The sequence below is a fragment of the Erpetoichthys calabaricus genome, chromosome 3 (assembly GCF_900747795.2).
Source record: "Erpetoichthys calabaricus chromosome 3, fErpCal1.3, whole genome shotgun sequence".
NCBI classification, from domain to species: Eukaryota; Metazoa; Chordata; class Cladistia; order Polypteriformes; family Polypteridae; genus Erpetoichthys; species Erpetoichthys calabaricus.
Window position 1 is genome coordinate 257,861,616 of NC_041396.2, and position 27,682 is coordinate 257,889,297.

Consider the following 27,682-nt stretch of genomic DNA (forward strand, 5'->3'; position numbering starts at 1 on the left):
CAAGATTTCAACATGGTAACTATATGTTTTGTTTAATTGTTCCACCAATGAACAACTCTACAAAAATATTTATAGATAAAATGGACAATATATTTGAACCTTTTCTTAAACTTAAACAAGTTTCATAACAAGTCCACCTAATTTTGTGTACACTACTGGTATGCCGTCAGGAATCAAGCCCAAAGCAGACACCAATCCTGGACAGGATACTGGTCCATCACATGGCCCACTACTACACATTTACATCTAGCCAATCAACATAATGGGACATTTTTGAGCAGAAACCAAAGACATGTCCTTTGTGAACATAAGGAAGACAGCAGAGAAATGAGTCAGGGTTCAAGTGCTGCAAAGGAGCTGCACTACCTGTTTTGCCTATTTTATTTCCTAAATCAGAGGAATTCTAAAAAAAAAGTCCATTACGACCAAAAGAACTATTTACTAGGTGTTCAGTCACATTGTAGTGGAGTAATGGTCTCAAAAATAGATAAATGAAAGGCTTAGCACTCACATTTATATATTTTTTTTACTAAACTTATACACGTGTCTTTAAATTTTCTCCAGACTGTCCCTTTTCCATTTACTGTATTTTAGATTTCACACTTTCATAAGACAAAACAACACTGAAAGCAAGTGCTGCCCACTGAAGGTGAGGGCTGTCAGCCATAAAGGAATCTTGTGAACAGTGCTGATAATTAATCTTCCCTCAGTAGTGCCAGTCAGACATACCGGTCAGTCCAGTAGTTCTTCAGGTGTTTTTTGGTAAGTTCCATCACTCCATCAAACCACTGCCAGAAAGTGAAACTTCTGCCTGGGAGCACCTCCTGGAAGCAAAAGTACAGTTAGCATGTGCATCTAGACTGTTATAGCTCAATCACTGCTGAGTGAACTCTAACAGAAGTCCCTCTCCATTCCAAACACTTATTCAAGAGTGACAGGGGCTACCCTACATAGTCTGGCTGAAAGAATTTAGCACTTTCTAAGAAAGCCTTCCCAGGTTGCACCTTGTGCATGTTAGGCTCTAATTGTAGTCTAACTCTTAGACAAAATGGATGCAATGCCAGTTTAACCTTTAGTCAAGATGAATTAATCCTGTATAATTAGAAGCTCTGGTAAGGTAAAGTTGAATCTGCTTTACTGTGTTCTTACCATAACAGGCGTGGACCAGGATGATGGCTCTCCAACTTTGTTTCTGGATGAGGACAGTGTTGTACTGTGTCTTGACTTGAAGCACCTCATGTGAGCTGGGCACAACTCCAGGGCACTGCATGTAGACTGCCAGAAGCTATGTCCAGCAATGCAGGAGTCCAGTGTGGCATCTGAACCAGGAGCACATGCATTCAGCATAAGAAATAAATTAGAAGCACTTTTGTTCATCTCTACATGAGAGCTGCCAACACATGTCAGAAGAACTGAAAGTGAACATGATGCGCACAAGTGCAGTTCTTCATATGAACACTCACTACATGTGTGCAGCACTGCAGGTAGAATGGAAGTGCATGTGTTCTGCTCTACAAAAAATGTAGTAGCATATGAGTTCAGTTCTGCATGTGATTTTAAATCAAATGACTTAAAATCTATACGTGAACTAGGAACACACATGTCCAGAGCTGCATGTGATTTAAAGTTACATGTGCCTAAATCAACATGTGAACTAGAAACACATGTGGCCAGAACTACATGTGATTTGCCATCACATGATGTCAAATCTACTTGTGAACTGGGAGAACATGTGTTCAGTACTGCATGTGGTTTAGAGTAACATGAGCCCAAATCAACATGTGAACTAGAAACACATGTGCCCAGGACTGCATGTGATTTGGATTCAAATGAAACCAAATCAACATGTGAACTGGGAGAACATGTGTTCAGGACTACATATGATTTAGAACTACATGTGTGCAAACCAACATGTGAGCTAGAAACATATGTGTACAGGTCTGCATGTGATATGGATTCAAATGAAACCAAATCAACATGTGACCTGGGAACACATATGCCTAGTGCTACATGCGGTTTAAAGTTACATGTACCCAAATCTACATATAAACTAGAAACACATGTGGCCAGAACAACATGTGATTTGGATATAAACAAGTCCAAATCTACATATGAACTGGGAGAACATGTGTTCAGTATTGCATGAGATTCAGAGCAGCAGGTATACAAATATTCATGAAAACTGGAGGAACAAATTTCTAGCACTGTAAGTGATTTTGATTGTAGGTGTTTACCTGAATGGTGAGATCTTGTATTGAGCACTGCATAAATATTGGAGGCATATTTGTTCATTTCTTCATACATATTAGAGGCATATAAGTTCATCTGTAAATATGATCCCAGAGCATATGGTCGCAGCACATCAAGTGATTCAGATTTAAATGAGTCAGAGTCTACATGTAGACTGGAAGGGCATATGCCTGGCATTGAAAGTAAAATGGAAAAATATGTTTCTAGGACTACAAGTAAACTGGGAGCCCAAGAAGCCAGCACTACTTGTGGAATGGGAGTACTGTAATTAGACTGGAGATAGATACTCTTATACTGATGTTGGATAGAGATATAAAACAAATAAAACGTCTTCCTAGGCACCTTATTAAACTGGGCCCAAGTCACATTTCGACTGTCAAAGTCTCCATTTATATCAGGCTCATCAAAGATTTTTTGTGCCAGGAAACGAAGATTGTGTTCATCCAGGCAGCGTGGGGTCTGAACCTCAGACATGAACTTGCTGTTCAGTGTGGCACACATTTGCTGCCAGGTGACACGTTCAGGAACCAGAAAAGGGATCCGATCCTACAGCAAAAGAGACCTTATGTTAGACCAGCAGCACTGTCTTACAGCTTTCACCATATAGTTCTGTCACTTACATAAATATCCAACTTTATATTGGTTTCTGTGAAACCAAATATTAACTTTGGAACTTTAACACAGGACATGTACTGTAAGTATAAAGAAATTAAGCCTATCTACTGAATCGCAGAAAGGTGAAGTAGTTAATATAGAAAACTATAACATTCTCAAAACATTCAAAAGTGTAGGCATCATCTGCTCACCTTCACTAGAACAAACAACAGGAGCTAAAAATTATTAGAAAATACCCATCAATAGCCTGAGTCAAATGTTTTTAGATGTTTCCTTAATGACTGTATACTCTCTGCATATTACACTAATCTTCCTTTTAAACTGGAAGAGGAAACCACTATATTGTTACTTAGATAAACAAAATAGTTATAACAAAGTCATTTGGTCAAAAATGCATGACTCATTTTGAAATGTAAAGCATCTTTCACAGCAAAGAAATTTGGGTTTTGGCATTTTTTACATTTAAGTGTCAGTCTTTCCTACACATGAAAAAACTGAGTGGTGGGCTGCCACTGCAAAAAATTTCCACTGGTTCAGCTGCTAAAAAATAATTTCAATAGTTAAAATCCATAACTATTTCTCACAATGCACATATCACCTTTTAAAACTGAAGCCATGAAAACTGTGCATGGAGAATGTTTTTTAAATGAATTTACTTGTTAGAGCTTATGCATGGCCTTATTTTAAAGGTAACATTCACTGCCTTACTTTGAGTGTTTTGCAGTCCATGTAAAATCAGTTTATTACCATATGCTATCTAAATGTATCTACTGTCTATATATTGTCTTGTGCGTTTTACGATTACGTAGCCAATGACTTGATATTGTTTTTCTGCACAGAAAAATCAGTCAAGTTATTCATTCATGATTGTGCAGATACTCAAATCATGTGATTTACGCAGCTAAATATTATGAATGTCTTTTGTAGAATGACGGAATACTGCAGTCTCTGCACTCAACCAAGAGCTGTCAGCTTCTTTTTCACTTTATATTGAGTTGCTGCATACATTTTAATTTCTTCCTAGCTTTGTGTGAAGTTAGTGACACAACTGAAACTTAGTCACAGTAGGCAGTTTCATGCAGGCTGTTTAGAAACTACAACTGTACACCACATGACCTCAGATTAACACTGCACTGCAGGTTTTTTAAAAAAGAATTTCTGCTGCAACATTACTTTTATTGCTTCATTTTAACATTGCTCCTGCCATGCCCATTAAAATGTCAAAGATCTACTTATTGTACATATGTGTTTGCAACAAGAAAAATGAAAAAGTTAATTGCTCAACTACAAAAAATTAATGTCTTTTGAATATGCAGCTACACTTAACTCTGTTGCTTAGCTTTTGAGTGTCTTTGAAGCTACAACATTAATCTTTATTTATTCAGATAAACTATTTCTTAAATTGAAAATTACTTTTTGTGTTTATATAGTGTTATTTTATATTTCCTGACTTATTTATTTCACTGTTGTTTAATGTAATTACCTTTTAATTGTTAATATATAAATGTAAAGAATTATTATTATTAATAATAATAATAGTAACAATAATAATATTAATTAAATTTTTTTTTAAATTACCCAAATTAGCCTTCATAATGACCTAACTGTGAACCACATTTTGCTGTTTACTGTATGTTGCATTGTACATCTAAATGCAAATAATAAGAATTGATAAACTGAAAGCCAAGTATCAATATTAACCATTCTGTATAAAACACCACAACTTCTGCAGGATAAATAAAAACTCTTACGGGCTCAGAGAAGGCACAATCCCAGATGATGGTAGCCAATGCATTGTTGTCCTGGCTACCGTGTACAATTATGACGATGGGCAATGAGATGACCTAAAGACATTAAAACAAAATTGCAATTTTGAAGAAAATCTACAACACAACTCAAGTCTAAAATATAAGTAGCAACAAAGAAAAAATTATTCAAATGAAACAGTACACGTAAAAATTGGACAAACATGACACAGTTTGAAACAGAAGTAGTAATATAAAACAATGACACCAAAACAAACCAATTCAAACAATACAAGTTTAAAAATGTAACAAAATTCAATAAAACAACATAACTTTAAAAATGGAGTAGTAAAAGACCCAAGAGGAAAAATAAGGAAAAAACATGATAAACTGAGAAACATGAAACCAAAAAATGAAAAACAAATAAAAAATTCAAGTTGCAACAGGCTTAAATTATTATAAGCTGAAAAACATCAATAACAAAATAATAAAAACAAGTTCAAAATTATCTAAGTAGTTAAAAAATGGAACAAAAAGACAAAAAAGCAATTTTGAGGACAAAGAATGAAAACAATAAACCCTGAAACCAAAAAACAAAACCAACTTAAGCTAAAAATGCAAATATCAAAACATTCACAAAAGTAACTGAATTGGACAGGAGTGGCACAAATGCAGAAGGTGTGGCAGACCGTGTTTAAAGACTGGCAGCACATCCTCTCTCTGAAGAGACTCAGCCTCACCTGGACGCTGTACGTTGTTTCACACCCCATGATATTGATTTCAGAGGAGAAAAGCAAAGCAAATTTCTCTTCAGTCACTGACTCAGACCCCTTCCGATCTGTTCTCTTGATCTTCTTAATTGACTACAAGTAAAAAGTACAATAGTTTCTCTAATCTGAGTGGTGACATTAAAAAATCTATGAACTTTATTCTGGATTAGTGCAAGATAACTTGCTCCTAAGGACGAGCAATCAATAAAACACAATGGGCTGTGCATCAGGAAGTAACAAACTAAGGTGGCTGCACATTGAACATACAGAAGACATAACCTGAAGTTATCCCACTTATGAGAGCCACAATACAAATATTTTTTTCAGGGAAGGGCTCTGATACTTACCATGTTCCTGAAAGTGCAGCAGGTGGTTTTTGTGGCAGCATTGTGGTCCAAGATGGCAGAATTATTGATGAGCTCTCCAACATTTTCACTAAAAAAGATAAAAAACATGTTTAGCATCTAGCAGCTATGTAAGATATTGTTTGGCAGTATTGGCCACATGAGTAACATGTACAGCTATGATGAAAAAAGGCAGTAAACAACTGTGAAACAGATCAGGAGATGAGAAGGGGAAATAATCATTTGTGGAAAATAGTGTGCATGGGTTAAAGTCAGGAGATCAAAGTACCAAAACAACCAAGCCCAATATATAAACCTAAACTCAAAGTCAAAAAAGTCATGCAAGTCTATCTCCTTCAAATGTTATTTTTGTGCTAGATAACATCAACAAGTTTTATTTTGAACCAAAACCTTGGATGTCATATAATATGAATACTTCATGTGTTGCCTAACCTGGAAAGCATTCGTACAGCACCAGCTCTGTCAATTAGCATGTTACTGGCTGGGAGACAAAACAAATACGTAACACATTCAAAATTTATAACACTGGAAAAATTAAACAAAATATAACCAAAATGTACAGAAATGAGAACTATTATAACAAAAACCTCCAAATCCTGTCACAATGTGGGGATGAATGGACTTTCCATTTATGCATGGAATAAGCATGGGTCAAAACTGATTTGGCCTGATTCACATGCATCTGCTGATAGATGGATCTCGGTGCGTCATTATGGATGTTTCCAAATGTCCATTTTAATTGAAATGCAAGATGATTGTAGTTATTGCAGGTTATTGTGACCAAATAAATTAAATTAAATGCACATAAGACACTCGGGTAGGTTAAAAATGGCCTGATATAAAGGGATCTACATATAAAATATTCTAGTAGTTCCTGTTCCTTTAATGTGCAATTAAGCAATGTTATTATAAGAAGTCAGTTGTGACACTTATTTCTTGTCACAAAGAGAACTGTCTGCAACATCAGCAAAACCAAAGAACTGCTTATTGACTTTCGGTGCACCAAAAAGCCTCTAGGTCCAGTTACTATTCAGAGAGTGAATGCAGTGGTGGTCTACATTAATGACAGGTTGGACTGGTCTTGAAACACAGAGGAACTATATAAGAAAGGGCAGAGCAAACACGTTTTCCTTAGGAGACTGCATTTGTTTAATGTGGGAAGTGACATCTTTCACATCTTCTATAACTCTGTGATGGCCAGTGTGATTTTCAATGCTGTAAGTGTGGGCTGGTAACATCACTTCAAGAGAGGCCCACCAAATCAACAGGTTAATAAAAAGGGCAGGATCAGTTATAGGACACAGTCTGGAATCCCTGGGGGTAGTAGCGACAGAGAGAATGAAAATAAAACTGAGTGCCATTATGAACAATGCTGCACATCCTCTCTCTGACACACTAACACTGAAGGACTTTCAACCAGCAAATGATTCAGCAGTAGTGTGTCATGAAGCGCCACTGGTGCTCATTTATGCCAACAGCTGCTTAATCCCTTACTGGGACTGGGAATACCAAGTCAGAACAAGGTCGGTCGGTCTGTCTGTCTGTACATACTGTGGTGTCCTGGGGAAGAAATGTGATCAAATGGCACACAATGCCTGAAAACACTTATCAGGAAAGCCTGCTCCATCACACGGCTAACCCTGGACACACTGGAAGCTGTTGTGGAAAAGAGAATGGTGGTACAATTGAATGCCATCACTAAAAAGCCCTTCCATCCCTCCAGCACTCTCTTGGAGCACTTTTAGCCTCAGGTGTATTTCTTGACTATGTGCTAAGAAGCACTTCTGTGGGTCTTTACTGGCTACTGCTATCAGGCAATCCAATGCTTCCTCCTAACATCCAGAACTAAATGCTTATGCTCTTTAAGTTCATTTTGCAATTTCTGCACAATATACATTTATTTATTTATTTATGTATTGATTACTTTATGTGTTCAGTATGTCTGTATCTTTGTTATGTTTCTACTGCTGTATGAATCAGAATTTTCCCTTGAGATTAATAATTTATCTAATCTAATCTAATCATGTGAACTATAGTATGTCCCTCTTTTATAAATGAGCACTGGACCAACGTATTCAGCAACAGATTAAAACAGCTGTTAGTGCACCACTGAGTCAGCTTTGAAATTTTAATTCCAAGTCTACACTTGCTCTTTCTAGATTACTGATGCTTGCATGGCAATGCTTAATGCAGTGTTATTGAGGCAGGCAGAGTGGAGGCTCTGAGACTAGGGATCTGCACTAGCAATCGGAAGGTTGCCGGTTCAAATCCCGTAAATACCAAAAAAGGGACTCTGCTCTGTTGGGCCCTTGAGTAAGGCCCTTAACCTGCAATTGCTGAGCGCTTTGAATAGTGAGAAAAGCGCTATATAAATGCAAAGAATTATTATTAAAAGAATTATTACTGAAAAGGTGCAGCATTCTGTGAATGTGTTTCTTGTTCATGTTGTGTGCTGACTTTCCAGAAGTACAGATGTGGACAAATTTGTTGGAATGCCTCCACAAAAAAGAATACACGTTTGTCTCTGAAATAACTTGAAACTGATAAAAGTAATTGGCACCCATCACGGTTTATTCCGTATTTAACAAAAATCAGATTTTGCTTTACAGTTTTGATTCAAAGGAATATCTAAAAAAATATCACAAATGAAAATGGCATGGACAAAAACGATGGGATGTGTAGCTGCTGGTAAGTAAGGCAGGACCAAGCATGGGTCAAATGCATACCAAAAGAAATCTCAGTCCAAAAAGGGTTTGTTTTAAAAATGTTTAAGGAAAATTCAAAGCAAATAGTCCACACAACAATAGAGAAAAGTTGTTACACACGTAGAATAAAAGGCAAAAAAAAAAAGGAAAAATTATTCTTCTTGTTAAACTTCTATTGTTTCTATACTTAAGGATGAGTTATCCTATGGTTACTTCACCTTCAGTTCGTTCTCAATGTCTAATTCTGCACATACAACTGGCCTAGTTAAGGCAAGGCAGGTCACGAACTGATAGTAATCAATGGTCAGAGGGACAAGAAATAGTTAGGATATACCAGTTCAATTCAGCTTGTGGGGGTTATAAGAATCTCCCATATGCTATGATCTAATTTATAGGCAAACATTTAATATAACTAAGAAAATACTTCTATCAACTTAACATGACATAAATAATTGGCAAATGGCTTTTACAGGATGTCTAACATTTTGTTGCACAAGCTGCAAACTAGTGATTCCTGTAGCTCTCAGTGACACTTCACCTGTCAACTGGTAATCGACCAACTCTTTCTGAGCAAACTACTCCAACTGTGTCAGGTTTGAAGGGTGTCTTCTGCAGAATGCAGGTTATTTCTTCCTATAGATGTTTGATGGGATTCAAATCAGGGCTCATAGAAGTCAATTTTTTGTTGTTAGCCATTCTTGGGCACTATTAGCTCTGTGTTTTAGGTCATTATACTATTTGACAAATAGAGCTTTCTGACACTTGGTAGTACATTTTGCTCCAGATAGTCTTGACATTTCATTGTTCCCTACACAGACTCAAGGCACCCTGTGCCAGAAGCAGTAACACTGTCTTTCGGATGAGATGTTAAACCAAGGTCCTAACTCTCTGTGGTCATAAAATATTCCTGGGCATCTTTCGTAAAAGTAGGGCGTATCCCGATGTCCAGGCTAAATTGCCCTCCATGGCCTAGTCATTCTGGATCCTTAATCATCCCCTGTCTCTAATTGGCTACCTCTGTGACCACTTCACCACCTAATGGCTAATGTGAGTGAGAGTATTGGTGCAAAAATGGCTGCCGTCTCATCATTCAGATGGATGCTACACATTAGTGGTGACTGAAGTGTCTTCCCACTCACTAAAGCTCATTGAGTAGTGAAACAAGTACTACATAACTGTAAAGAATTATTATTATAATTATTATTATTACTTGATGACATATCAAAGACATGCATGTATACATGAGACAACTACTTTTTATTTAATGACTTTTCAGGAAGCATGTAGCACGTTTTTAATAAGCTGTACGGGTGCCAACAAATGTGTCCATGTCTTTATGTGTTTAACAATATTTTACCAAAAATGCATATGTTTTGCACATTTTCAGCATATGACTGGATAACTAGGATGTGGATTATGCGACATGATTAACGTATGAGATGTTTTTTACATTTATTGCAGTTGTACAGCATTGGTCACCACTTGGTTCTATTACATCAGAAACTTTTTTCTTTCTGTTCTTTATGAAAATACATGATTCAGAACTCTTGAATACAACCTACAGTGGTGTGAAAAACTATTTGCCCCCTTCCTGATTTCTTATTCTTTTGCATGTTTGTCACACAAAATGTTTCTGATCATCAAACACATTTAACCATTAGTCAAATATAACACAAGTAAACACAAAATGCAGTTTTTAAATGATTGTGTTTATTATTTAGGGAGAAAAAAAATCCAAACCTACATGGCCCTGTGTGAAAAAGTAATTGCCCCCTTGTTAAAAAATAACCTAACTGTGGTGTATCACACCTGAGTTCAATTTCCGTAGCCACCCCCAGGCCTGATTACTGCCACACCTGTTTCAATCAAGAAATCACTTAAATAGGAGCTGCCTGACACTGAGAAGTAGACCAAAAGCACCTCAAAAGCTAGACATCATGCCAAGATCCAAAGAAATTCAGGAACAAATGAGAACAGAAGTAATTGAGATCTATCAGTCTGGTAAAGGTTATAAAGCCATTTCTAAAGCTTTGGGACTCCAGCGAACCACAGTGAGAGCCATTATCCACAAATGGCAAAAACATGGAACAGTGGTGAACCTTCCCAGGAGTGGCCGGCCGACCAAAATTACCCCAAGAGCGCAGAGACGACTCATCCGAGAGGTCACAAAAGACCGCAGGACAACGTCTAAAGAACTGCAGGCCTCACTTGCCTCAATTAAGGTCAGTGTTCACGACTCCACCATAAGAAAGAGACTGGGCAAAAACGGCCTGCATGGCAGATTTCCAAGACGCAAACCACTGTTAAGCAAAAAGAACATTAGGGCTCATCTCAATTTTGCTAAGAAACATCTCAATGATTGCCAAGACTTTTGGGAAAATACCTTGTGGACTGATGAGTCAAAAGTTGAACTTTTTGGAAGGCAAATGTCCCGTTACATCTGGCGTAAAAGGAACACAGCATTTCAGAAAAAGAACATCATACCAACAGTAAAATATGGTGGTGGTAGTGTGATGGTCTGGGGTTGTTTTGCTGGTTCAGGACCTGGAAGGCTTGCTGTGATAGATGGAACCATGAATTCTACTGTCTACCAAAAAATCCTGAAGGAGAATGTCCGGCCATCTGTTCGTCAACTCAAGCTGAAGCGATCTTGGGTGCTGCAACAGGACAATGACCCAAAACACACCAGCAAATCCACCTCTGAATTGCTGAAGAAAAACAAAATTAAGACTTTGGAGTGGCCTAGTCAAAGTCCTGACCTGAATCCAATTGAGATGCTATGGCATGACCTTAAAAAGGCGGTTCATGCTAGAAAACCCTCACATAAAGCTGAATTACAACAATTTTGCAAAGATGAGTGGGCCAAAATTCCTCCAGAGCGCTGTAATAGACTCATTGCAAGTTATCGCAAACGCTTGATTGCAGTTATTGCTGCTAAGGGTGGCCCAACCAGTTATTAGGTTCAGGGGGCAATTACTTTTTCACACAGGGCCATGTAGGTTTGGATTTTTTTTTCTCCCTAAATAATAAAAACCACCATTTACAAACTGCATTTTGTGTTTACTTGTGTTATATTTGACTAATGGTTAAATGTGTTTGATGATCAGAAACATTTTGTGTGACAAACATGCAAAAGAATAAGAAATCAGGAAGGGGGCAAATAGTTTTTCACACCACTGTACATAGGATAAGTAACATATATGAACTATCATTTTGGGTGGAGAATTCCTTTAAGTCCTCAAACAAAGCTTCTGATATAAATATATGTCAGTCTATGCTCCATCCCAGGGAAGAGTGGTGGTGGTGGTTCTGAGGCTAGGGATCTGCCGGAAGGTTGCCGGTTTGAATCCCATAAACAGCAGAAGTGACTCTACTTCATTGGTCCCTTGAGCAAGGCCCTTAACCTGCAATTGCTTCGTCCTTACAGGGAAAACTTCGGGGTCGGTGGCAGGATTGGCAATCTAGCTGTTCCAGTGTGATACTGAGATGTCACCCACTGCACTTGGGTCCCAATCCAGGTGGTGGGTGTGGCAACATGCTATCTGCGTATGCTCACAACCTCTATGCCCCATCCTTACTCATGGTTAGAAGGTCTGTATAGTGACAAGAAGGACAAGGTTGTGTGTATAAGGAGTGAAAATGAGATTTCTGTGTAGGCATGCTGAGAGCAGTCTTGGTGATGAGGTGAGAAAGTCCATAATACAATACAGGCCCTCAGAATAGAACTATTGCTTTTCCAGTGCAGATCTGATGCATCAATTGAAGTGGTCACTTTGGGCATGCAGCAAGGTTGTCTGCTACTGTAGGTGACCCCCTTAAGGGAGGTGCACCAACCCTGACCAGCTTTGGGAAAAAACCCAGGGGCAAACCTAGAGCTAGCTAGAAATATTTTCTCATTGACATAGCCTTAGAACACCTGGTAATTTCCAAGAATTTGAATGTTACTTCTATTAAGAAGGTTTGCTCTTACAGTCTCTGTTTGTTGATAGCATGTCTGTCCCCACTGGGGAGAAATTGACATTTTTTAAATGTTTTTAAACATGCGCAATCTTTTTTCTGCAGGTGCAGAACAATTTACTTTCACCCTTATGAATCCTTCCCTTTTAAAAATGAAACACATTTTGTGTATGTAATACAGTATAACATTAACAAGTAAATTACAGCTATTGTGCACATGGAAGTATTTATATATTATTTTTGATTGTAGTTAACCTAAGGTCACACACACAGATTTACCAGTTTATTAATTTTATGCAAAACCTGGTTGTAAATCTTTGTATAAAACTATAGAGAATAAATTAAATCCTTAAAGATACTTTTTTCCATTTCAGGTAAACAGTGCTAACAATAAAGGTTTCCCAGCAGGATGAAGAGCAATATTTATCAAATACAGTAATCCCTCCTCCATCGCGGGGGTTGCGTTCCAGAGCCACCCGCGAAATAAGAAAATCCGCGAAGTAGAAACCATATGTTTATATGGTTATTTTTATATTGTCATGCTTGGGTCACAGATTTGCGCAGAAACGCAGGAGGTTGTAGAGAGACAGGAACGTTATTCAAACACTGCAAACAAACATTTGTCTCTTTTTCAAAAGTTTAAACTGTGCTCCATGACAAGACAGAGATGACAGTTCTGTCTCACAATTAAAAGAATGCAAACATATCTTCCTTTTCAAAGGAGTGCGCGTCAGAGAGAGAAAAGCAAACAAATCAAATAGGGCTGTTTTAAGTATGCGAAGCTGTTGAAGGCGGCAGCTCACACCCCCTCCGTCAGGAGCAGGGGGAGAGAGAGAGAGAGAGAAACAAAGTCAAAAATCAATACGTGCCCTTTGAGCTTTTAAGTATGCGAAGCACCGTGCAGCATGTCCTTCAGGAAGCAGCTGCACACAGATGGTAGCAACGTCCCTATCGTCTAGGTGTGCGAACAGCCCCCCTGCTCACACCCCCCTACGTCAGCGCAAGAGAGAGAGGGAGAGAGAGAGAGAAAGTAAGTTGGGTAGCTTCTCAGCCATCTGCCAATAGCGTCCCTTGTTTGAAATCAACTGGGCAAACCAACTGAGGAAGCATGTACCAGAAATTAAAAGACCCATTGTCCGCAGAAACCCACGAAGCAGCGAAAAATCCGCGATATATATTTAAATATGCTCACATATAAAATCCGCGATGGAGTGAAGCCACGAAAGGCGAAGCGCGATATAGCGAGGGATCACTGTACCACCCAAGAGGAAGTGTCAACAGCTTACCTGAGCACAGATCCTGGCTGCCCCAGGTTCCTGGCCTGAGCCTCTGTGATAATCTGGGCTTTGATGACTGCAGGCTTTGCTGAGTTCATCCTCTCTCCAAGAAGAAACCGCACAGTGGTAGAGAATTTGGACTGAGTCTTGATGACTTGAGGAGGCTGCTTATCCACTATCAGGGAGCTACACAATGATAAGGAACAGAAATGGAAAGAAAAAGCATGACCACAGGAAGAACTATAGAGACGTCCATCATACAGCTACATTAGTTTAATTATTATAATTATTTATTATAGCTATGTGGCATAACCCAACCATCCATCCTCAATCTAAAGTGTTTATGAATTGTGCATCCCAGAGTTGAATTCACATTCAAAGTGCACGTTTTTCAAACAGAGATTAAGAGAGACATTTAATTATGAGGAAACAGGCTCAGCATTGCACATTACAACTCTTTAGGTTCAAGATTGTACAAAATATGTATCTGTTTAAGTCTAACAGTGTTTACAACTACTGTATAAAAAGGTTTGTGTAATTTTCTGACATTAAATTTTCACACTGCATTTTCTACTTTACCCACACTGAAAAACAAACACTTCAGCCTTTCCATTTTATTAACAATCTCATTAGATGTGCTGGTAGCCCTAATTCAGATTCTAAAACCATGACAAGACACACATCAAACTGACTCTATAGGCCGTCTTCTACATGTCTTTGGAATGATGCAGAAAACTGAAGCTCCCGAATATGCAGACGCAGCACTAGAGGTACCCTGGCCAACCAGCAAGGCAGCATTCAAGAACAAGAGTTGGCAATGCTACCTGCTACACTACTGTATCACCAAAAATACCTAGACTAGCAATTATATAGTATACTGAACTATTTTTATTTAAATATTTACTATTCTGACTTCTTGACTGACTGAGTGACTGTCAGTCACTCATTTCCTGAACAGGGTGTCAGGGGGTGCTGAAGCCTATCCCTGTTTGCATAGGGTGCATGGCAAGAACAAATCCAGGACAGAGTGACAGCTCATACACCCCAACCTCAAACTAGGGCCAATTTTGTATCACCAGTCCACCTAACCTGTATGTCTTTGGACTATGGGAAGAAACCAGAGCACCCAGAGGAAACTCATGCAGACACTGGGGGAAAATGCAAACTGCATGCAGGGAGGTCCCAGGACTTGAATCCTGGTATCCTTACTGTGAGGCACCAGCATTCCCATCCTTGTTTATACTGTATGTCTTATTAAAACAGTATATTAATATTGGCAATGGAGCTGCTAGCTACAGGGCCCACAAAGCTGCAGAACGATCTTCCTGCTTACAAAGGAGATGCTCCTTCAGTCTCAGCTTTTTAAATACAACTTAAAGACTCACTATTTTAGCTTATCCAGATTAGAGTTACTGGTTACCTGTGCCTACTGGATCTTTGTTTGTTAGTCATTTGTATAAAAATATAAAATAATTAAAATAATTACGATTCATTTCTAACTCTCCTCTATTCTGTTACTCTTCTCAGTATCCAGCTGTGGCACTTAATGCCACTGGTCTACTTCTAAGTAGTTTTACTGCCTCTGGAAATGACATTTGATATACTGGATGCCTTGGAATCGATGGACAGAAAGATTCTGTTATCATATTAGATATTCCAGGACAGACACTACCATAGAATGCCCAAGAGGGAGTGGTCAGCCAGTTGGACAAGGTCTTCAGGACTTGGACTGTGCCCAGCTTTGTTCTAACTGACCACAGACCCACTCAGAGGTGTACTTACTCCAAGGATGCTACTGACTGGAATTTTGGTTTTCCTTTCCTCAGATAGCATGGCCAGCGTAGACTCTGCTATAGAAAACTCAGGAGCGGGTAGGCAGCCAGTTGGTAGAGGTTTCCAGGACTGTGACTTTGTTTTTGACTTTCTCTTTTACAATCTTAGTCTACTCCATTGTCAACAGGCCATAGTTCAACAATTTATTAATGGACAGATATTATTGGGTTCTATTTGTGTTAATCAGTTTTTAGACTACTTTATTTTCCTGTCTGTTTAAACAAATCTGTGCCTTTATGTGTATTCACTACGCAATTTAATTTGTAAAGCTTATATTTGCATTTACCTACGAATTTTCCACAGTGCTCTGAACCTGCACTCATTGAAGAGCGCTACACAAAAATAAACTTGAATCAAATGTACACACTCATACATATAAATTTGCCATTCCATTATTTTTAACCCATTTTCATGGAGGGTTGCAGGGAGTTGTACCAACAGTGGATTCAAACACTGATGCATGCTTTTCATAGTATTTTAATAAATTCAATGCAGTTCAATTAGTGCTGGGCATACCGTATACCGGTTCATACCAAAAACTGTTTTTTATTTTTGTTATGATATGGATTTTTCTTATACTGCAACACCGGTATAATATCCTAAACAACATTTGGAATATGGCGGAGTTGGAAACTGTTTAAGGGGGAACCTTTTTCACTGCTACACCGCTAAACACACATGCAATGGAGTACATGCGTTAGTGGAGGTATTGCGTGGTGAAAATGGACAGAGAACCTTCTGAAACTGAAACTGCAGCAGACGATAAAGTTGAACATGATGACACAGAAGAACGTTTGCCGAAAAAAGGAGTCATGTCTTTTGTCTGGAGATACTTTGGTTTTAAAAGGTCGGATGTGGACCATTATTATTTTCAAATGTGTGAATACTGTTTCTATAGTACTGGATATTACTGCAAGCCAAGTAGCACTTGTTTTATTTTTTTTTTTCCCAATACCTGAATACTGTGTAATGTACCTGGGTACTGTGCAATAGTGTGACGATGCCGGTCCCCTACAGACTCCCTCTTCCCACATGGGAGTCTTTTGAACCAATACCATTGATAGTTATGACTGAGATGAGCTGACAAATCTAATTGAAGCCAGGGGATGGTGGAAAGTGCTCAAGTGCTTTTATTAAAAACAGTTAAAAGTAAAACCAAAAGTGCCCATTGTGCAGTGTTAAAAAAATACAGTACCCAAATAAATAGCAAATCCATAAAACCAGTGAAACATGGGGATAAAATCCAAAATAAATAAATCTGTTAAAATAGAGGTTAAAATGCAGTCTCTCTCCTCACCTGATCGCAGCCGACCACCTTCTGTTTCCCTAGCTCACCCATCACTGGCGTTGCCGGTGGAGCCTCTGCAGTACAAACTCCTTTCTCCAGACCCCCATCTTGGCTGCCGCCACACTGCGCAGCCAGACCGTCCGAGATCGGCACACCTCCCGTCTTCCTTTGCATTCACTCAATCGCTCCTCGGATCCATTAGGAGGTCTTACATCTCGCTCGCCCCACTCTATACGCTTAGTCAGTGAGGCGAACCAGCCACGGAGCCCCAGCTCATGCTGCCTTTTCCTTCCTGGTGTCTGGATCGTCTCCCATGACTGCCTTTTCCATTCTTTAACCTCCTTCTGTTCTATCTTTTCTTTTTTCCTTCCCCCTATCCTGCCAGCCCATAAATAAACGTCTCCGTGGGCACAGCACATTAATCACATGCCGCAGGAAGCCAATGAAACAATTGAGAATGATTGTACCCGCATGTGCAGGTGTGTACCTGCATGTCGCCCCAATTACCTCATCAACTCTCTGCGGTCGTGCAATCACGCCCACGGAGATGGACACACCTAACTGGATTTAAAAACTGGCCATATTTTTTTTTGAAGCCACAGACCCGCTATACCACAAATAGCATTTTAAATGCAAGTTGCAGTTTTATTATTTATGTATATAACTTAGCTTGAAGTAAGGTCCATATTAATGCAATTTGCAATATGATGGTTCGTTCAGATGGTAAAGATGTCATCACCATGTTGCACTTGTTTTATTTTATTTTATTTTTATTTGGTGAATACTGTGTAATGTACCTGGGCTTGAAGCCTTGAAGTAATAGTATTATTACTGGAAGTTGCACTATTATTTATTTTATTGTTATTATTTATTAGTTTAAATACTATGCAGTTTAATGATGGTAACGTTGTTTAAAAAGTCACTTTAACGTGTCAGTAGACAAAGATTATTAACATTAACAGAAAGAGTAGTTGATTTACAAAAATTATTTACTATTTATTCCTTTTCTAAGATAGGTTCAGTGCAATACAACTTTTGACAAGCACCTCTGGATATTTTACTAAGTCTAAATGCCTCTTTGGATGGTTGAAAATATGTTGTCAAAATTATAGTTTGTTTGCAAAATATCTTCAATAAAAAGGTTCTATATTTTGACTGCAACTGTCATACAATGTGATTCCTTTTCTTCATTAGTGCCACCCCCTTGAAAATTATCACTTTATGGGGACATGAAAACCTGTATTAATACTTGTGTGCACATTAAAATGTTTTTTTGTACAATGTACAATTCTGGGTGGCACGATGGCGCAGTGGGTAGCGCTGCTGCCTCGCAGTTAGGAGACCCGGGTTCGCTTCCCAGGTCCTTCCTGCGTGGAGTTTGCATGATCTCCCCGTGTCTGCATGAGTTTCCCCCAGGTGCTCCAGTTTCCTCCCACAGTCCAAAGACATGCAGGTGATTCTAAATTGTCTCTAATGTGTGCTTGGTGTGTGTGTGCGCACCCTGCCCGGGGTTTGTTTCCTGCCTTGCGCCCTGTGTTGGCTGGGATTGGCTCCAGCAAACCCCCGTGATCCTGTAGTTAGGATATAGCGGGTTGGATAATGGATGGATGTTCAATTCTCATGACAGTGGAATAGGTTATTCTTAGCCAGTCTACTGCAGTAATTGCAGTGGAATATGTGGTTAACATCCACTCATGCATGGGAAAAAATACTGTCAAATACCATGAAACCAGTATAATTTTGAAAAATACCGTGATATAGAATTTTGGTCATACCGCCCAGCACTAAGTTCAATATATTTTTATATAGCACAGTTCTACAGCTGAATTTGAAGTGCAGTGGGAAATACAATGCTGCATTATTGTAATAAATAACAAAATTATATTCAATAAAAACATAAAGCAAAATCTACTTACCGATATATATACAATAAAAGGTTTATAAATATAGCTTTAGAATTTTGCTTTGTTTAAATTAAGTTCTGAAAGCAATAATGATAATACAAGTACAAAGTAATGTTATATGGACAGTATGCTAAGATATACAATAAGCATACTAAAGATATATATATATATATATATATATATTTATATATATAAAACAGATTTCCTCCACATGTACCTCTGTATAAGACTCTTGAGCAGTGCGGCCAGCTTTTCTTGCATTTCTCTAAATGGTTCCTCTCGTGACTCACGACCTGCGATGATTATCTCTTGATTTAGTTGCATGTTCACTATTAGCAGCTGCTCACAACTGTATGAGAGCAAGTAAAAAAAAGGTAAAGTTTAAGAATTGATCAGGAGTGCAGCAGACACAGAGTGGGTTTCTGTGAACAAAGACCCTGTAAATTCACATCTTTCACCTCAATGCTATGCTTAGACTGAAAATTTAAGGCAACACAATTATGATTTTCTGCAAATTCTCTTTAAGGGGTATTCTTAGTGTGTTTTCATAATAAAATAATTTAATATATATTTTTCTATTCTACTATACATGATGGATATAGCAGAATCTAATTTCTTAGCACAATAAAACCTTGATTATCCGTCATTCTTCATTAATCGTCAGGGCCAAAAAAATAAATAAATCATTGCAAAGCCAGTGCCTACCTATTACTGTACTACTACTGCAATGCAGTACTCTGTGAGCTTTGCACATTGGAACAACTTTTTAGTGCATAGCGTTCTTCCTCAGCACCACAGTGTCAGTTACACACCTTCAGTTTAATTAGCGTTTTGTAACTTTTCTCTTTTGTTATAATTAATCTACTATACATTGTTATGGCCGGTAAACGTATGCGTGTGGTGTTGGAATTGTCACAAAAATTTGAATTATTAAACCTTTACGAAATGGCGAAAGTGTTTCAAGTACTTCAATTTACGGAGTAAGAAGAACAGTGAACGATATAAAGTGTGATGCCAACAAAATCAAAAAATGTGTGGATAATGAAAACCACTGACAGTAATATTATTCTGTATTAATGTTAATGTCCTTCTGTATTGTAATTTTCTTTTTAAATTCTGTTATATTTTCTTAATATATTGTGACATGCAGGCAGCTTGTGATGTGCTGTATGGGAGCAGAAAGGGTGGAATGAATGATGTAAGTGATGGGCCTGGGTGAAGGGCTATTGTTCTATGAGGAGTGGACACGCCTCTTATCACATGTGTGACAGGAGAAGTTAGAAGAAAAAGGAAGGTGCGGTGTAAGGAAGTTTTGAATAAGGAGTCAGGAAACAATAAGCAGGAGTGTGTTTGTGGTACAGAGAAAAAAAAGAATGTAAGTAGCAGGAAATAAACAGATTAGCAAGGAAAGCTTTCTATAATTGTTTTGGGGATGTACTCCGTAATCCAGATAATGGCATATAACACAGGGCACCGTTTGTTACGGAAAAAAGACTCCAAGTAAAACATAGAAAACTCTGGTACCCCCGAGTTGTATTTGCTTATTACGCTGGTCATTACAATATTATATGAATTAATTAATTTTGCAAAAAGTATATATTTTGTTAATGTAGTTTTGTTTTGTAAATAAATACGACTACTTGCCAATTTAATCTACTGTATATCATTTTTAAAGTAGCTGTTCTGTTATCCATCTCTTCTCTTATGTGTTACAACCTCAGTTCTGGCCCCTGACGGATAATCAAGGTTTTACTGTACTTAAATTCTAAATAACACACACACAGTATATTATACAGTTATTTAGGACCATTTCAACATATTATTTTTAAATGACAGTCTTTGAATGAAGCTGTTGGTTGTCTAGGGAGGAAACTACATAATTGGAGAAGAGCATAATAACATGTGAGGCTCTCACCAGGTCTGTAGGATTGAGAGGTTGTCATCAAAGGGTTCACCAATAGCAGACAAATGCTGCTGTCTCTTCCAAACCTGGATACGCTGGATCACCTGATGCTGAGTTTGTGCCAGATTCTGCGTAAGTTCTTGAATCATCTGAACTCGTTTCTGAAATATCAAGAGAAAATGATGAGGGTGTTTGTTCTTCTTCTATGGCTCTGTATATCTGTGAATTGTCTAAAATGTGCTCCTAAGTGGCAAGTCACAAGTCACCTTTGACCTTATTTGCAAATACTTTAACTGAAGTACACATTAATACTCACAAGGATCAAAACCTTTTAGATGTAGATCAGGCACAACAGGGATACAAGGTTGGAAAACGCCCCACCTTTGGCTGAAACGGTGACTGCTAATTGTCATTAGCTCATGTATGTTTAAGGAGGTGGCCCAAAATTTAATTTTATAAGGGGTCCAGCTTAACAGACGTGGCATAGAAACTGGTATGAAGGCATCTGTGTAACAATACAGAGATAATAGGGCTTTGGATAAAAGGTAAGTAGTTTTTAAACAACTTTGTTTTCTCTGGCAACCAGCCTCTGGGGTTTTTCTGTATATACAGTGCATCCGGAAAGTATTCACAGCGCATCACTATTTCCACATTTTGTTATGTTATAGCCTTATTCCAAAATGGATTAAATTCATTTTTTTCCTCAGAATTCTACACACAACACCCCATAATGACAACGTGAAAATAGTTTACTTGAGGTTTTTGCAAATTTATTAAAAATAAAAAACTGAGAAATCACATGTACATAAGTATTCACCTGCGGTGGGTTGGCACCCTGCCCAGGATTGATTCCCTGTCTTGTGCCCTGTGTTGGCTGGGATTGGCTCCAGCAGACCCCCGTGACCCTGTGTTCGGATTCAGCGGGTTGGAAAATGGATGGATGGATGGATAAGTATTCACAGCCTTTGCCATGAAGCCCAAAATTGAGCTCAGGTGCAACCTGTTTTTCCCTGATCATCCTTGAGATGTTTCTGAAGCCTAATGCTTTTTTAGCTGCCGTCCCTTTACTTTGTATATAAGAGCCAGATCGAATGTTATTTACTTATTTAACATGATTTATTTACTTACTTCCTACAGCTTAAAGTCACAAGTAGACTGCAGACCTATAGCACGTCTTTATGTGCAGTGTCAGATTGGGTAGAATTGCGAACACGAATGAGAGAATAAAACTGAATAAAAAAAAAAAAAAACAAAGCCAACCTTTACAAGTATCATACATTTCCACCGGCTGTTACAGACTGAAATCAAATTTATGTTTTTATTCTCAAAACGGACTCGTCTGGGGTCAAACCCGTGAAGTTTTGATTACCAATCAACAGTTTATACCGTTGCGCCACCGAAGTGATCATAGCAAGTGTGTGTCAATGTCGCACCCTAACAAGGGTTCTTTTTCTGCAGTTATATTCTTGAATAGAAGTGTACTTGTTCTGTAATATTTATATCTTTTGTGAAAGTGTTTATTTGATATTTGGAATTCAGGCTTAACACATTATACACTTCATGTCTACATTTTGTCAATTATTACTAAAACATGAAAAACGTTTCTGTTTTAACGATGTGTTTACTGTACATAGATTGTTGAAGACACGAACACACATGAAATGCATGTGTTCCAAATAACGAGATAGTATTTATAAAAGGTGTCATTTTTCTTTATGTCTCACTCTATACAACTGACACGCAGGTAAACAGACTTGAGCTGAGAAAACTGTGTGGTGGTGGGGGGATGTGACAGCAGGCTGCTTGCTGCTTATCGACACATTTACAGGACAAAAGATGCTGATGGAGAGGTGTGAAGCGATTTAAGGTGGGACGGATCTACAAGTTTTTTCGTAGGCTCTGGCAATTCTAGTGTTAAACTGTCAGTTTCAACTGTAAGGAATGCGATCAGGAAATGGAAGGCCACAGGCACAGTTGCTATTAAACCCAGGTCTGGCAGGCCAAGAAAAATACAGGAGCGGCATATGCGCAGGATTGTGAGAATGGTTACAGACAACCCACAGATCACCTCCAAAGGCCTGCAAGAACATCTTGCTGCAGATGGTGAATCTGTACATCGTTCTACAATTCTGCGCAATTTACACAAAGAACATCTGTTTGGCAGAGTGATGAGAAAGAAGCCCTTTCTGCACTCACGCCACAAACAGAGTCACTTGTTGTATGCAAATGCTCATTTAGATAAGCCAGATTCATTTTGGAACAAAGTGCTTTGGACTGATGCGACAAAAATTGAGTTATTTAGTCATAACAAAAAACGCTTTGCATGGTGGAAGAAGAACACCGTATTCCAAGAAAAACACTTGCTACCTACTGTCAAATTTGGTGGAGGTTCCATCATGCTGTGGGGCTGTGAGGCTAGTTCAGGGATGGGGGTCCTTGTTAAAGTCGAGGGTCGGATGAATTCAACCCAATATCAACAAATTCTTCAGGATAATATCCAAGCATCAGTCACAAAGTTAAGTTACGCAGGGGTTGGATATTCTAACAAGACAATGACCAAAATCACAGTTCAAAATCAACAAATGCATTCATGCAGAGGGAGAAGTACAATGTTCTGGAATGGCCGTAACAGTACCCTGACGTGAATATCATCGAAAATCTATGAGATGATTTGAAGCAGGCTGTCCATGCTCGGCAGCCATCAAATTTAACTGAACTGGAGAGATTTTGTATGGAAGAATGGTCAAAAATACCTCCATCCAGAATCCAGACACTCATCAAAGGCTATAAGAAGGGTCTAGAGGCTGTTATATTTGCAAAAGGAGGCTTAACTAAGTATTGATGTAACATCTCTGTTGGGTGCCCAAATATACGCACCTGTCTAATTTTGTTATGATGCATATTGCATATTTTCTGTTAATCCAAAAAACTTAATGTCACTGCTGCAATACTACTGTTTCCATAAGGCATGTCATATATTAAAAGGAAGTTACTACTTCGAAAGCTCAGCCAATGCTAAACAAAAATCCAAAGAATTAAGAGGGGTTCCCAAACTTTTTCATATGACTGTATCTACAGTTATGTCCATAAATATTTGGACAGAGACAACTTTTTTCTAATTTTGGTTCTATACATTACCACAATGAATTTTAAATGAAACAACTCAGTTGCAATTGAAGGGCAGACTTTCAGCTTTAATTCAGTGGGGTGAACATAACGATTGCATAAAAATGTGAGGCAAATAAAGCATTTTTTTAAGACAATCCCTTCATTTCAGGGGCTCAAAAGTAATTGGACATTTGACTCGAAGGCTATTTCATGGGCAGGTGTGGGCAAGTCCATCTTTATGTCATTATCAATTAAGCAGATAAAAGGCCTGGAGTTGATTTGAGGTGTGGTGCTTGCATGTGGAAGATTTTGCTGTGAACAGACAACATTCGGTCAAAGGAGCTCTCCATGCAGGTGAAAGAAGCCATCCTTAAGCTGCGAAAACAGAAAAAAACCCATCTGAGAAATTGCTACAATATTACGAGTGGCAAAATCTACAGTTTGGTACATCCTGAGAAAGAAAGCAAGCACTGGTGAACTCAGCAACGCAAAAAGACCTGGACGTCCATGGAAGACAACAGTGGTGGATGATCGCAGAATCATTTCCATGGTGAAGAGAAACCCCTTCACAACAGCCAACCAAGTGAACAACACTCTCCAGGGGGTAGGAGTATCGATATCCAAGTCTACCATAAAGAGAAGACTGCATGAAAGTAAATACAGAGGGTGCACTGCAAGGTGCAAGCCACTCATAAGCCTCAAGAATAGAAAGGCTAGATTGGACTTTGCTAAAGAACATCTAAAAAAGACAGCACAGTTCTGGAAAAACATTCTTTGGACAGATGAAACCAAGATCAACCTCTACCAGAATGATGGCAAGAAAAAAGTATGGAGAAGGCGTGGAACAGCTCATTATCCAAAGCATACCACATCATCTGTAAAATACGGTGGCGGCAGTGTGATGGCTTGGGCGTGCATGGCTGCCAGTGGCACTGGGACACTAGTGTTTGTTGATGATGTGACACAGGACAGAAGCAGCCGAATGAATTCTGAGGTGTTCAGAGACATACTGTCTGCTCAAATCCAGCTAAATGCAGTCAAATTGATTGGGTGGCGTTTCATGATACAGATGGACAATGACCTAAAACATGCAGCCAAAGCAATCCAGGAGTTTATTAAAGCAAAGAAGTGGAAAATTCTTGAATGGCCAAGTCAGTCACCTGATCTTAACCCAATTGAGCATGCATTTCACTTGTTGAAGACTAAACTTCAGACAGAAAGGCCCACAAACAAACAGCAAATGAAAGCCGCTGCAGTAAAGGCCTGGCACAGCATTAAAAAGGAGGAAACCCAGCATCTGGTGATGTCCATGAGTTCAAGACTTCAGGCTGTCATTGCCAGCAAAGGGTTTTCAACCAAGTATTAGAAATGAAAATTTTATTTCCAGTTATTTTATTTGTCCAATTACTTTTAAGCCCCTGAAATGAAGGGATTGTGTTAAAAAAATGCTTTAGTTGCCTCACATTTTTATGGAATCGTTTTGTTCACCCCACTGAATTAAAGCTGAAAGTCTAAACTTCAACTGCATCTGTGTTGTTTCATTTAAAATTCATTGTGGTAATGTACAGAACCAAAATTAGAAAAAAGTTGTCTCTATCCAAATATTTATGGACCTAACTGTAAACATGTATAGGACATCAGTTCAATGCAGGGCCCATTCACATGTGCACACTCATACCCAGCAAGAGTTTAGAATCACAAAATAACTTTACATGCCCATCTTTATGACGTGGGAGGAAACTAGCAAAATTGCAGAAACTACAGCCAGACACTAAGCCCATGTGCCAACCTTTCATTTATTCAAGACACTTTGAATTAGATATGTATACTGTATTTCTTCTATTTGATTTTCAAAAAGACATCTAAAGGTTTAAAATACAGACAACAGACACATTTTAAAATATATATAATTTTGTCTTCCAAAACAAAATTTCTTTTAATGTCAGGTATAAGCATTAGACCACTACCAAACTTATTCCAAAAACATTGGAACAGCTGAACAAAAGACATCTCTCACTCAAAAAAAAAAAACTCTCAAAAAAAGCAGTTTGAAGTTTCGGAGTAACTTCTAGATGTAAAATTATAAATAGGAAACAAGATGTGGAGAACTTCTGTATTTACAGTTGGAAACACCATACAGACACTTTCAGCTTGATATATGACTACAGCATCACTTTTGCATTTTTATGGCTGTTCAATGGATATCACATGCAAGGGATTTATATTTGGAAAAGAGCCACCAAAAATGTTGCAGACTGGGGATGAGTAAAAAGCAGGCCACAGAGTACAAGCTGTGTTGTCGTCTGACTCTACTTGACTGAAAGAGAGAGAAAAGCCATAGACCGCCTGGAGGTGGCCAGTAAAATACCTTCAAATCCGCAAGTGGCAAAATTTACTTGACAAGATTTCTTAAAGTAAGCTAAATAATCCATACATCCATTATCCAACCTACTATATCCTAACTACAGGGTCACAAGGGTCTGCTGGAGCCAATCCCAGCCAACACAGGGCACAAGGCAGGAAAAAAACCCCGGGCAGGGCGCCAGCCCACAACAGGGCACACACACACACACACACGCACACAGCACACACTAGGGACAATTTAGAATCACCAATGCACCTAACCTGCATGTCTTTGGACTGTGGGAGGAAACCGGAGTACCCAGAGGAAACCCACGCAGACATGGGGAGAACATGCAAACTCCACGCAGGGAAGCAAACCCGGGTCTCCTAACTGCGAGGCAGCAGTGCTACCCATTGCGCCACCGTGCCACCCAGCTAAATAATCATAAATAAAATTTTTTGGATTAGTCAATAATTCTTCCAATAAGGAAAACTAGATTTAATTTCATGATTTAAATACTTTCCACTTGGGTTAGATTTAATTTTTGGCAGTGTAGAACAAAAAACGTGATTCCAAATTTAGTTTGGACATAAGAATGAGATGGGTTTCAAAGAGTGCACTGTTTGTGTAGCAGCTGGTTTATATCTGGGAGACAAGTTGGCAGAAAAAGCAAGGGGTAGGGAGGGAGAGACACACAGAAAAATTAAATTGATTAAGAGATATCAGGAGGTGAGAAGGTAGAGGAGCATCAGAAGGCAAAGGACAGAGTAAAAATATTCCTAGAAAGGATGGAGAGTTCTATATGATCTTGTGTTAATTTTTGTACTTTGTGCTCGTCCTGTGGGCATTTATCTATGTGGAACTTGCACAGTGTCTCTTTATCTATGTGAACTTGCACAGTGTCTCTTTATCTGTGTGTGTGTTTATTTTTTTGTAGTTTCCTTTTACATCCCAAAAATGTGCAGGTTGGGTTGAATGGCAGCTCTATAGTTGCCTATTGTGAGTGAGTGTGGGTATGTGGGCCCAGGGCCATCCTACCAGCATCACAGGCGTCCAAGGCAAAGTAGTGTGCTGAGGCCCCTGTTTTGATAGCAAAACAGGAACATTTATAGGCATCAGAAACATTGTGGGCCCATATGCTCCTGGGGCCCCCGGCCAGTGCCTATTGTGCTCATATGTTAAGACAGCCGTGTGTTGCCCTGCAATGGAATGATTACACTTACTGACACTCAACTTGAAATAGATAGTTCTAATACTTACCTCAAAAAAGACCTTACTCTGCAGTTCATCCCTCTGGATTTGGTTCTGTAAACCGTTGCAGGTTTCTGAAAGATTCTGATGATCCAGAAGGCCATTCTTTTGGTTCTGCAATATCTGGGCTAAAATGAGCAAAGAGAAGAGATTCATAGACACAGACAAATACAGAATGAACATGCTGCACTGATGATCCTGGGATGGCAGAAAATGTCAGCTTGAGTTAGCCATGAAATAAGTACTGTGCGTGTGTTTGCAGCGACCCTGTATCAAACAATGTGCGGCCTTCAGTGCTTGTAATGACTATCACTTCATCATTTCAATGGCTTAAAATAAGAAGAAAAATTTATTTTCACAATTGTCA

The 27,682-nt window shown here is 38.7% G+C and overlaps 1 protein-coding gene across 8 annotated transcripts in view; it reads right to left on the minus strand.

Annotated features, from left to right (window-relative positions):
* stat6 (signal transducer and activator of transcription 6, interleukin-4 induced) overlaps window positions 1-27,682 on the minus strand; it is a 192,345-nt gene that overhangs the window by 30,549 nt on the left and 134,114 nt on the right. For all 8 annotated transcript variants that reach the window (XM_051924058.1, XM_051924063.1, XM_051924059.1 and 5 more), the window contains 9 exons: window positions 27,325-27,443; window positions 20,625-20,773; window positions 18,927-19,058; window positions 13,694-13,870; window positions 5,728-5,815; window positions 5,351-5,473; window positions 4,617-4,709; window positions 2,593-2,796; window positions 730-824 (listed from right to left, as the gene is read on the minus strand). In XM_051924058.1, the coding sequence (XP_051780018.1) occupies window positions 730-824; window positions 2,593-2,796; window positions 4,617-4,709; window positions 5,351-5,473; window positions 5,728-5,815; window positions 13,694-13,870; window positions 18,927-19,058; window positions 20,625-20,773; window positions 27,325-27,443 (1,180 nt within the window). The remainder of the gene's footprint in view (window positions 1-729; window positions 825-2,592; window positions 2,797-4,616; window positions 4,710-5,350; window positions 5,474-5,727; window positions 5,816-13,693; window positions 13,871-18,926; window positions 19,059-20,624; window positions 20,774-27,324; window positions 27,444-27,682) is intronic.